General features: G+C 40.7%; 1 protein-coding gene across 1 annotated transcript in view; it reads right to left on the bottom strand.

Moving 5' to 3' along the window:
* The window catches only part of LOC124159508 (discoidin domain-containing receptor 2-like), a 574,242-nt gene that overhangs the window by 126,399 nt on the left and 435,441 nt on the right, over nucleotides 1-12,402 (bottom strand). Inside the window, exon 6 of the mRNA XM_046535367.1 lies at nucleotides 3,835-4,066. Coding sequence (XP_046391323.1) covers nucleotides 3,835-4,066 — 232 coding nt within the window. The remainder of the gene's footprint in view (nucleotides 1-3,834; nucleotides 4,067-12,402) is intronic.

Genomic DNA, 12,402 nt, shown 5'->3' with positions numbered 1-12,402 from the left:
AATTTTCGGAAATATCAAAAATTCATTGCATAATTGTTTTTATTTTTTTTGATGAAATGCATCCTCAGCTTATAGGGGAGAAGAATATCCCTTTGGTCATTGCTATGGTTTGATTTTAGAATAGCCTAAGGCGTAAGAAAAGAGGGAGACATTGGTAAGGGGAAACATATTTGGACAGAGCCTTAGTGGTCGAAAGAAGTGGTCAGTGGTTCTAGAGGGGGAGGAGGATGAGCTCAAATGAAATGACAAATTATTCCTATCAATCTATTCTCCCGGCGTCTACGCCCTCTCGGTTCTTCACCCGGCGCAGGGAGCTTTGAAAAGAGTGGAACGCTTTACGTGTAGCGACCTCGAGGTTTTTCTTCAAGGGGCGACATGGGACGAATTGGACGAGGCCCTGGAGGTGGCGAGGGTCAGGGCGAAATGAGGGCCGTCCATTCCGTCGTAGTTGCTGCTATTGTAGATGTTTGGAGTGGGGCACGAGAGCCTTTAATGGCTAGGGCGAGGGTAAATGATTTTTTCATGCATTTCCCCCGCCGTGTTCGCCATAAACGCCATTGTCGTATGTTCGGAAACGCTACACATTTTATCATTAATACAGGTAACGTATTGTTGTGTGTGGTGAGTGCGTCTGTCAAAAGATATGCTCCCAGTGTTCAATGACGTATTGCTTTATTCATTACCACAGGCATCGATCGGCGGCAAACATTTGCCCTCTTTCCAAAGTTCATTATGATTTTTTGTGCCCGCCACAAACAAGCCAAAATAAATATTTCAAGTGACGTGAATATTAGTTTAAAATTGATTGGTGGTGGCTCGGGGGGTTTACAAGCTACCTGAATTTTTTCACAAGCTTGAAAAGTCATTATGCATCAAATTTAGTTGACGTAGAAATTTTTAATTAAGTTCCTCGTAAATAACGTTATTACTTTGTTTTATCTATCCAATTTTTCGGCGGTATTTGGTTTATGTAAAATATAATTTGAAAGTAACTAACGCATCTATATGAATATTTTAGTATTTAAAACCGACCCAGTGTGTAAAACTGTATATGAAATTTATTTAATTTGCCCTATTTAATTCGGGAAAATAATTTAACTTCCAAGTTTCCTTCTTCTCTCCGTACCCTTCCCGAGGAACGCCGGATGGAGTGCTAGTTCCCTATGATTTAGATTTAGGTTTTTGCTAGCATGATTTTTCCTTGAAAGTTGGTATAAGATTTTCAGTTGCTTTTTGCGTGGTAGCGCGTTTTACCAATTAATCCTCTCGCTGCAAACCTTTTTGTTTAGGTATGAGTTCACAATACGTTTTTGGTCTACTCACGTACGGACACATAGTGATCAATGTTGTGGAGCGGGATATAGGCTGATTCCGTGCGCGTTTTACGGAAAATATTTTTTCCCATTGTTACTGTTCAGCGTGCCAAAAATCCTGCAATATGACCATGAGTTCCAAGTTTCCCACTTTTCTTATTATCTTTCCCGAGCAACGCTTGGTGGCCTGTCTTTTTTAAAAATAAGTATCAACCAAGTCTTCTTTAGTCCCTCCGCTAACAAAGTCATGACCGCTGCGATAAGGAAATTAACGTTTTCAGCTCCTAAGCTGGAAGTTAGCCCCATTTTGGTAATTGATAGTTATTATTGTTGAATCGTGCTTATAATGGATTTGCTGCTGAGGAAACACTGTTCCAAGGGACGACCTTATCGACGTGCCAACCGGAGATGTCACTGTGCCTCCCGCACACCCCTCTTGTGCCTCTCCCTCGGTGTAATTATTACTCTCTCAGGTCGCCTTATTACCTCATTGAATACTTCGAGCTCTCTTTGGTCTTCAGCCCATTGCCATTCAGAAAAATCTCTGCTTGCAATTGTGTAGATATTTTGGTACATTGCGCCTACTGCCGTCTTTTGTAATCCAATGAAATCTTTTGATGATGAAGCATCTTTTTTCTTCAGAAATAACCCGTAACCACATAGCTAGACTGGGCGGTAACAGTGAGGCGAGGAGCTAATGTTCAATTTCTACGAGTGATCTTGATAGAATAGATGAGTCTTCAGGGCAAGAACATTTTTGGATGAAGGGAAGTTAAAATAATGTATGCAACGACATTTTCCTTTTACTTTTATGATACTTGCATGTAACTTACAGACAGAAGGCATGTAGAGTCTACGTTTCGCACCCCTATCTTTTGGTCAGTGAGATTATTTCGACCGGGATCAAGAATAAACTAAAGAGCGGATTATGTTATTGCATATTATGTTATTGAGTTTTTCAAATTTCATTTTATTTCTCCCATCTGAGAGGCAAATTTTAGCAAATTATGTCGAAATTTTAAGTTAATATCCCTCATTTCCCCCTCGCATTAATGCTATTTCTTCAAACTTATCATTCTCCACTTCAAGACCAGTTAACCGTCTACCTCGAGTTAATTTTTTTCTTAATAAGGCACTTATTCAATATCCGCGCGCCCCTAATGCATCCAGTATCAAATTTTCTGTCTTATTACCTCACATCCCTCGCGTTCCTCAGACCGTCCTCCCAACATGCCTCCCTACTCGATTCACCTGCTTGGCCGGCAACCAATTTGCTTCGCAAGAGGTGAAGGGGACAGGCTTCGAGCGGGGAGCCGAGGCAGCGAATCAATATCGTCGGTTGCTGAAGGAAAAGCCGAACCAAGTATATCGCGTGACAGCGACGAGTACGCTAGGGAGCCTTTATCCACTCTTGGCAGACTACTTGTCTGCCATTACTGCCGGTCAACAGCGGAGGACGGCGACGAACAGTCTACCCAACCCTCGCTTTGTGCGTGCCTCTCTGGGTCTGTGTGCGTTCGTCGGTTGCCCAGGTAACCGATATTGCCCGACGGCTTCAGGTTAATGAACAGTCTCGTGTAGCAATAAAAAAATATGGATCTGCATTTCTCTTTGACAGGCTGAGCTTTGTTCAATAATAGTTTTTCCTTATTTACGAGCCGATTAAACGGTTGACATCAGTCGATACAATTAGGTGGCCTAGATTTGGCGTTACAAAGTTAAAAAACTTGATAATTCTCTAAAACTCGGAGAGTGATCGCTTGACCGAGCGGTAAAGTTGATTATATCGGTACATTTATTTTTCGAAACAAGAGTGTTTCATTTATAAGTTATTTCATTGCATGGAACATTTACGTAATCCTTGAATTAAATTCATAGTTCACACGAATATTCATTTCAGTGAGTTTATATATCATGACCCTAGTTTTCTTCCTGTTAAATAAATGCTACACAGTCGACTTAGTGAAATATATTAATAAAAGTTTGATACCCAAAATTCACTTCCAAAGAGTCTCTAAAAGAATTTTAAATAATAAAAAACGTCTAAGAACCGGATGGAAATAGCTTTTTCCCACGCAAATAACTTTGTCTTCAATTTTGAAGCTCGTAACTTTAAATAATACATAGAGGTAATGAAACACTAAGTTTTCAAATAGGATAATTGTCATTTTCTCGATGTTAAGATACTGAAACATGCGAAATGAAAAAATGACCCGCAGAAAAATATGTACCATCGTTTAAAAAAACACGAACGTTATAATCATATTCTATCCTTATCACATATTTATTTTCCTTCCAGAATTTGATTCTTGATTTTGAACCCAGGATCTAGGAATAAAGGCGTTATTTTTCGCCTAAAGTGAACGTTTTTAAAATTTAAAATTGCCTGTACGCTATTTTATTAAATCAAAACTTAACGAAATCGGTGATATAAAATGCACTTTGGTAAATTCAGGGTAGGGGGTGAACGTATCGTTAATTCAAAACGTTAACTTCAAAGCAGCGTCTTCGAAGGGCTTACCTCTTCTCCTTTAATGTCCCGATATCGCACCCACTTTCCCAGCCGGGGGCGCCAATATTCCAGCAGGTATGCCTCGGCGTACTCCTGGCCCTGACCGTTTCCGAACCGGCCCTGCGTCTCGGCCGCAGTGAGCACGTGCACGGAATGCAGGTCGATCTCCAGCCACTCTTTGGGCTCCTTGGTGACCTGCTGCTTGGGACACCACGCGCCTCCGTTGCTCTCCGTCCGAATCCTGCAATGCAAACGGTGCAAACGGTGTGAGAAAAACGTTGGACTCAACTCCGAAAAGTATTTTTGGTTGCAGAATAACTGGAGTGAAATGAAATAACTAGGCGTAAAGTCATCGGTTAGTACTGTGTCAACCAATTCTCTGTTGCTGTGGTTCTAAATTAGTATAATACCCAGAAAAAATCTATACTTTTACTAGAAGTTTCTCATTTCAGTTCCATAATTTCAGGTGGCGCAATGTGCAATGGTTTATGTATAATATCTGTTGCCATTTCAGGACATGCTGAAGTCAAGTTGAATCCATATTTAATTTTTGATTTGTAAAATACTCCAGTTCACATATGATCCTAATATGCAGCCAGTCAAGGCATATTTCTCATAAAGCTATTTAAATACGAGTATCTTCATAATTATTGCCTCTATTTAGTTCTACTCATCATTAATGTAGAATTTCCCACGCATTGAACATAGGTATCACATACAAACTTAAACTGAATAGGCTTAAGTTACCCCGAAAGAGGACATTCACCTTTGAATTGAAGTTGACTTATACTCAACCAATATCAGAGGGGATATTTGGTATACCGTATATTTGGAGAACCAATGTACCTACAGCAATTTAAATACATACTCAAAGGTCCTTCCACAACTTTAAACTAAGATTTTTTACTATAATTAATGGAAATTGTGGAAATAGCAAAGTTGTTGATCCTTCTATTCCTGCGGTTAAGCTTTTTACTGCCTAACTGGACGGAAAAAATTATGTAATGACGGGAATTTTTAATGAATTTAATTTTCGTCTAATTTTTTAGTAAAGCGGAAATTTAGTGCTTGAGGACAGTGCTACTGAAGTGGTCAAATACAGTATTTCCTCAGTCACTCCTAAAATTATATCAATTAGGAAGAAATTGATAACATGGTTCATTTTTCCCGTCTTACCCATTGTTTAAAATCACTAAGCGACGATTCAGAAACGATCAAGTTGTCCTGCTTCTGCACCTGCACCTTCCCTGCCACCGTCCCCCAGACTCGCACTTCCCCTGCGTTCGCGGCAGGAAGGAAGCCCCCGATGCACTGTTTCTCGGGTATGCGAGAACGTGGGTCGGTGGCGACCGGAGAGGTGGTCTTGCGGGTGGGCGGTCGGCGTGTGGAGGGTGGCGTGTTAATTGTGTTGCATACATAACAAGGGACTGCCGACCGGGAGGACAGGGTGCGAGGGGGTTGCGACGCATGGAGAGGGAAACGGGGTGGATGGGAGGAAAGAGGGCGGGGTCCCATCACCACCCCCCACCGTCACGAACCTCTGCTCCTGACGCTTTGGCGGCCCGTTTTGTTTAGGCGGGAAGCGTGTGAAGGAGGCGGCACGAAAAAGGCTATTTGGCGAGTGGGCGGAGGCAGTGTGTTTTGGGGTGGGGTCTTAATCAAGGCTAAATAATTGGAAGGATGCCCCATTTAGAGTTTTTTGTGCCGAGACCTTAACCAACCTATCGGGTGCCAGTCCCCAGCAACAGGGATCAAGCAATTTTACCTCTTACTGTTTCCATTGGATCGGATCTGTGGTTAAAATATCTATACCCATTAATTATTTAAAATCATCACTTTCAATTGGTAAAGAAAAAGGTGCTCATTGTAGATTCATTTATAAAATCATCATTATTAATTCAATATTAATTATAGAAACACATCGACTCACAAAATTTACATGAAAATTCAGTTTTGACAATTTAATAATGGCTCATCTGAATGAATGCAATAGGTATGTATTCTTTCTGACTTTTGATCAACCAAATATGCCTTCCCAATACCAAATACAAATATTTCAGCTACCCCAGTCCAGTGTCGCAATTGATCCTACTTTCTTACACCTAATATATTGTAGATAGTAATTAACTGCTGTGAAATTTGTGGGATAAATTATAAGTTTTTCTTTCTTGAGATATTTTCTCTCACTCGGGAGGAGGTAAATTTTGATAGTGAAATATGGTAATCGAGATTTATATGAACCGCATCTCACCGAAAATATTGGCAACGTAGGGCCCTCGCCCAAAAATTCAATCTTGGAATTTTAGTTAAAAGGTGCCAGTGTTTACGTGTCACATACGCGTCTGAAAGTTAAAATTGTGGCGAAACGAAGATATTCCGGTTGGGGAGGGTATGGGATAAAAGCCCTAAAGATTAATTGTCCTCTTGAGAAACAAACGCATCTGGCGCTACTGGAAGTGTCATTTATCATATTTTCTATCTATCTACTCGGTTATAGCTGTAGATTAGGACAAGCATTAGTTTTTTAAAGTCAGTGTCTTTAGAGTTCACATGGTTAATGACTATTCTTCTACATCCATTACGTTGACACCTCCTCTTTTTCAGAACGCATGAGCTACGTCTTCTTAATTTCATCGCTTACTTGCAGAAGACATTTACCACGCGATAAAAATACATACATTTTTACGTATAATTTATGATGATAAATTGGTAGTGTTCTAAGAACCGTTGATAAAAAAGCTTACGTTTTTCATTATTCAGCACCAAAATACACCAACTGCACCAACCCTCCATGTAACGGTAGGAATTGCGATTGCTTGTTCTTGCGATTGCACTACAGCTGATTGCCTTAATTTCTTGCCATTAATCGCTTCTCTATGATAGGTCTTATGGCTTTCAACGCCGTTACTAGGATTTAAAAAATCTAATATCGCATTATATTTGAAACTTTGTCTACGGATTTATATTTTAAACTTTGCTTAAATTTTGTATTAAGAGTAATCGATATATCATTTCAAAATTTCAATATTTAATTTTAGAGCACAAGGAATTTATAAACTATTAATACGTGCGTTTTAGGGTTAGTCAAATTATAAGTATTAAATAATTTAGAGGTTTTTGCACCCGAAAATATAATTAGCGCTAAAATATGAAGATATATTCCAGCATAAAAAATTCAGTTCTCAAAATTTCACTTCAAATCCTTTCCTGGATAATCTCTTTTTCAGTTTTTTACGTGATAAATGCGCAGAAGCAAGAATTCAGGAGAGAAGAAAACATGAATGACAATTGTAAGTACGGGATCCATAAAACATCAAAGCTTGGACCATGGCAAGTTTTGTTACCTCATTTCTGACATATATATATTCTGTAGATTCAATCTTCTTCCTTGTCAGTCCCACATGGTTTGAACAGCACTACGGCATCAGGAATATCGCCACCAATAATCTTGATCATTAAATCTGGGACGCATTGAAGGTGATCCTCATCTCATCCCCGTAAAACTATGTCTATCTCACTCACATCTGCAGCTTAAATATCCCTTGTTTTGCCTTATGATGAAGCAGTATAGGCAAAGGAGGTGCTATTCGCTGGGACCCTAATTCCCCAAGTTTCAACCTATCCGCGACCCCGCTCGTCAATCCAACCCCCTTTCGGATTAAGAGCGAAAGGGGTGCGGATTTATCAGTTATGGGGGAGGGTAACTGATTCCCACCTCCCACTTCCTCCCAATGGGATTCATGGGCGGGGGAGCTAGGGAGAGCTGATGCAGGGGAGGATATCCTGTCAGAATTCCCAGGGGATAGATTGTGCCTTGCAAGTGCGGAAGGATGTGGGATGGAAATTTGAGGGGAAGAGGAGAAGGATTTAGAATATGTGTTAGAGAAGGTAAGGTGAGTGGTAGTAGAAGGCTTATGCTTGGGAGAAGATAAATGGCAGAACACCAGTATTGCAGGAGATGGAAGGTACAATGATTAGGATATAGTGATGAGGGAATGCTGAGCAATAGGAGTATTATGCATGTGGTACGGAGCTGGAGAGGATTTTGGGGATTACTGCAACGAAATCATTCCCAAAGACGGTAGGCTCAAATAAAGAGAGGCCTCTGCATAATTTAAATGAACGTTAAGTTAATATTACACCATCCACTGATAACATGAGGACTAAGAACTAATTATTAAAAATAAGCAATCGTTAATCTAGTTGAATAAATTGGTTCTGAGGCATTTCAATTACTAGACAACGATCGTAGACAACTTTGATAGAATTATGGGAGAGTATCAAGAATAAAACAAAACCTTTTTGTAGAAACGCATTAGAAATTTATAATGTAAATGGCAATGGGAAGGCTATAGTTTGTATTTTTTTTTGGAAGTTGAATAAGAGACGCTGCTTCACATTTATCATTTAGTTTTTAATATTAACCGTTTCCCTTACAAAATTAACTATCCTCATGCATAAATTTTGTTTGCAAGTAATCGGATCCCAGAATAATTTTTCAACTAATTTGAGCAAACAATTTCGCTTGGTGACGTTTTTAAGTCAATAGCTATGATTTTAATTGCATCCCAAAATTTGTAAATAAAAATATACCTATTTAGCTTAACTTTTGTTAAAATTTTAATCATTTCACCATAAAAAGGAGAGATTAGTAAAACATTTCAAAATAACATGTCATTTCCGCTTCTATACAATATTCCGGTAGGTTACAAAAGGCCTTCTCTAAAATCCCATTAAGTTTCAAGCTAACCACTAGGGCAAAAATTTGCGGTTGCCATGATGCAGCCACCGTAGTAGGTACCTAATTTTGACCGAGCGAGAATATGAAAATTTCAGGCAGCGAGGGAGGGCACCGAATTAGATGGCGGTTGCACGGCAGGGCAAGCGAGGCACCCGCAATGGGACGAGGAGGTTGGCTCGGGACCATTGAGACTTCTCTCGCGCGCGCTCCGCCGTGGAGAGGAAGCATGGATGTAAAATTTTCCAGCCAGGCACTCTTCGGGGGCGACGGAGGTTGTAAGGTAGCTGGCTGGATGTATATATAAGGATGGAGAGGAGAGACATTCGAGGGAGCCGAGGGAGGCGAGGTGTAAAGGAATTGCAGGCAGAGCGCTGGCAGTATAACGCGGCGCTGGATAGCTATGGAGGGAGGGAGGAAGAAAGCTTGGTTTTAGGGTGGGGAGCGGAATTGATGGCATTAATGATGGTGGGGGCGCCGGTTGGGGGCAGAGGGACGAGGGTGTGGGGGTCCTAGTTAGTGCGGGGGAGGAGGGTGGAAGGGCGATAAAGGGGTTGTGATTCCGGCTGTGGGGAAGGCCCTACCAAGGACCAATTCGGGTACGAAGGGGGGGAGAGAGGGAATTGGGCTAAAGTTGCGATATTCGTGGTTTTCCTCGGTCACCTCTCTTTCCTCCCGCCTACCCTTTTCCTCTCCCCCCACCTCCCTTCAAACCCTCACCCTGCACTTCCCCCCACTCCCTTGGCCTTTTTCTAAGCCCCCACCTCTCCCTCCACCTCCCTCCTCCGTTGCCACTCGTTTCGCTCCGGTGACGGTTTGCCATTATTAATGAAACCGGGCGGCTGCTGTCGTTTTTACGGAGGTTGGCTGCGCCGGATATTTCAAGGGCCTCTATGGTGTGCCGGATGGATGATAAAAAGGAAGAAATATAAATCCTTATTAATAATATCTCTCTACCTCCTGGATGTATATTTTTTTTAACCGCTCAACGATGAAGTAGGGGATGGAGATATCGACTAAGAGTTCTTTGATTTTTTTTAATTCCTTGGTCGGATAAGTACGAGCACATTCATCAGGCTCTCTAAACGGAATATGTCAGCTATTATTAAAGTGACGGTCTCTTTAACGCATCTTTTAGTAGACTAAAATACTCTGCACGCCCGGTATTTTTGAAGATCTTGAATCAGCGTGAATATTTTAGATTTATATATTTTTCACTTTATGCGACATTAACCCACGATAATGTCGCAGCCAAAGAGTTAGAGTGTTAGAGCTTGTTAAACGCTGAACGCTGAAATGCGCATTTTGGGAAGTAAACGGGATGATTATTTCCAATTATTGCTAAAAATTATTTATTTTTACGATATATTTTCCCATTTTTTATAAAATAATACCTGAAATCATGTAAATATGCTCTTTAATGCTAAATAGGGGCTGACACATCATGTTCTAAGGCTGATCCTTCATTGTTTTATTAATTAAGGTCCGCAATGGGGCAAGTTACATACCTAACAGCATCACAGTACCTCCATAGATCAAGGAGACGGGAAATGGGAATTATTTAATATTATTTATTCATATATATTCATGTTTTTTTGTTTGGAGTAAAAATATTATGCCACGCTGAATTATGTTAACCTTGTGTGAAGTTTATTATGGATTGACTGAGGTGCTATATGTATAACGTCAAAGAAATCAGAAGAAAATTAAAAATCGACATCAATACGAAGTATGAATGACCACTCATATTTGTATTTACTCTTTGTCTGTGAACATTTCTGTTCTAAAATTTTCTATTTCACGGTTAGTAAAAGGTACCCAGCAGTATTAATGATGGCATGGAGAACTCAAATATTAGTTCAAACAGAATTAACTGGATATAGAGTATTTTATCGCGGTAGTAGGAGTTTTGACTTTACGCAACAAACCAATTGGAGAGCTCTCATCGAAGTTGAGCTAAATAAATGATGCCACAAAACTTAAATTAACTCCATTTCGTAACTTGATTCCGGTTTTTTTGTAGACTTGAAGTGGCCTCTTGGGAACTCACTAGGACGGTGGCTCTGGTGCCAACACGGAACCATTTCAATAGTAAAAACAAAAATATTCATATTTGTATGATTTTTCCAGAAAAAACATTATTATCATGCTACACGTCATGCTCGTCAACCAATATTTTATTTGCTTTCCAGATTACTCCTGTTTTTATATCAAAAGAATGGGTATTCCAGCACCTGCATGTTTAACTGCTTTAACGAAAATATTCAAAAACAGTTGACATACCTTTGAGGATATTTTTTCTATTCATGCTGATATTTCTCACCTAACACAGCATTTTTGCCTACAGTATCATTTACCGTACAGTGATGTCTTCAGGCACAATATATTGCTAATAATATTGTATCTTGCTATTCTTACGAAAAAGAGATTGAAAGAATACCATAATTCACTTTGAGTTGATAATCGCCAGTTGTGCGGCACGCATTGAATGGGAATAAATCTGAAGTAGCTCTATTCCGATGAATATAATGATGAAGAAAAATGTTGAAAAATATTGAATACTTCGATAAATTACATTTGAATCTCATCTAATAGCTATCATTATCTTATTATTTCATTAACTCTGTGAGTATTTTATACATAAATGATTAAAATAGTGGTAGGTGTGCACTTATCACAGAATGAAACAGTTTTGTACAAAATAGTAGACTCTATCTTGGCAGCAACGGTAGTTTCCATCAAAGTCATATTTTGAAGGATTAAAATTATAGCTCCGTCTTATTAACACATTTGCTTATGATTTTTTTTCCGAGCATTATAAAAATACTTAAATATCTCGCTTAACGAGTCTCCTAAGCACTTCGGAATACCGCAATGCGCTATGATTAAAGTTTCTCACCGCTCCAACCTTTCTCCTTCCGCTTCGAAAGGTCGTTTATCGGAAAATCACATCAGAATTTAATCCCCCCCTCCCACCTTTCCCCAGTCGCTCCCCTCGGGGCTCGAAGCCAGACGTGCAGCGTGCAAACAATCCGAAACTACGAACTGAACAAACAAATCGATCCCCAGCCTTGCAAACAACGACCGCCGCGTGACCCATACTATTAAACACGGTTAAATCATAACCTGTTAGCATTGATATTTAACGAATCGGGGGTCCGGTGCTGTAGCGGTGAGTAGCCGGGGAGGCTTTGCTTGCTCCATTCCGAACCCCTAAGGGGAAGATTCGAAATCATGCAGCGGTGCCTACTCCTCCACTTCGCAATTCCGCCCCGCGCGACCCCATAGACTCCCAGATTAATAATATCCATAGCGGCCGATGTTAACGGTGGGTTGTGCCAAGCACGCTGGGAGTGCGGGCGTGCCGTCATTGGCTACTGCATAAATCATGCCTCGCCTCACCCCACACCACTTCTCACTTCGTTGCTCTTACCTCCCCAAACCCCCACGCAAGTCACTTTCTCTCCCTCTATCACTCTCCCTCGCACCCTCTCCTCTCATTCCATCCTCACCACCATCATTCCACCCATCCCCTTCCTCTTTCATAGCTGGGCCCTTATGGCTCACTCCAAGCGTCGTCATCCCTCCTAGCCATTCGCGTCCTCCGTGTACCCCATCCATCCCATACCCTTTCCTCCCTCCTTCCTAACTCCTCCTCGATGCCCTTCGTCATAACGATCCAGCGAGGAGATGAGTGTTGAAGGAAGGGGAGAATCGGAAAATTAAAGGAGGAGGAAGGGGAATAAAAGTCGCTGACGACAAGGAGACGCGGCGTGAAAGATAGCAGTGTCGGAATTATAGGTACGTGACTAAGACGGAAATGCAATAAGGAGGATTTG

The sequence above is a fragment of the Ischnura elegans genome, chromosome 1, assembly GCF_921293095.1.
Source record: "Ischnura elegans chromosome 1, ioIscEleg1.1, whole genome shotgun sequence".
Classification (NCBI taxonomy): domain Eukaryota; kingdom Metazoa; phylum Arthropoda; class Insecta; order Odonata; family Coenagrionidae; genus Ischnura; species Ischnura elegans.
The sequence above is the reverse complement of the archived record's forward strand: the minus strand, read 5'-3'. Positions and strand labels throughout refer to the sequence as shown.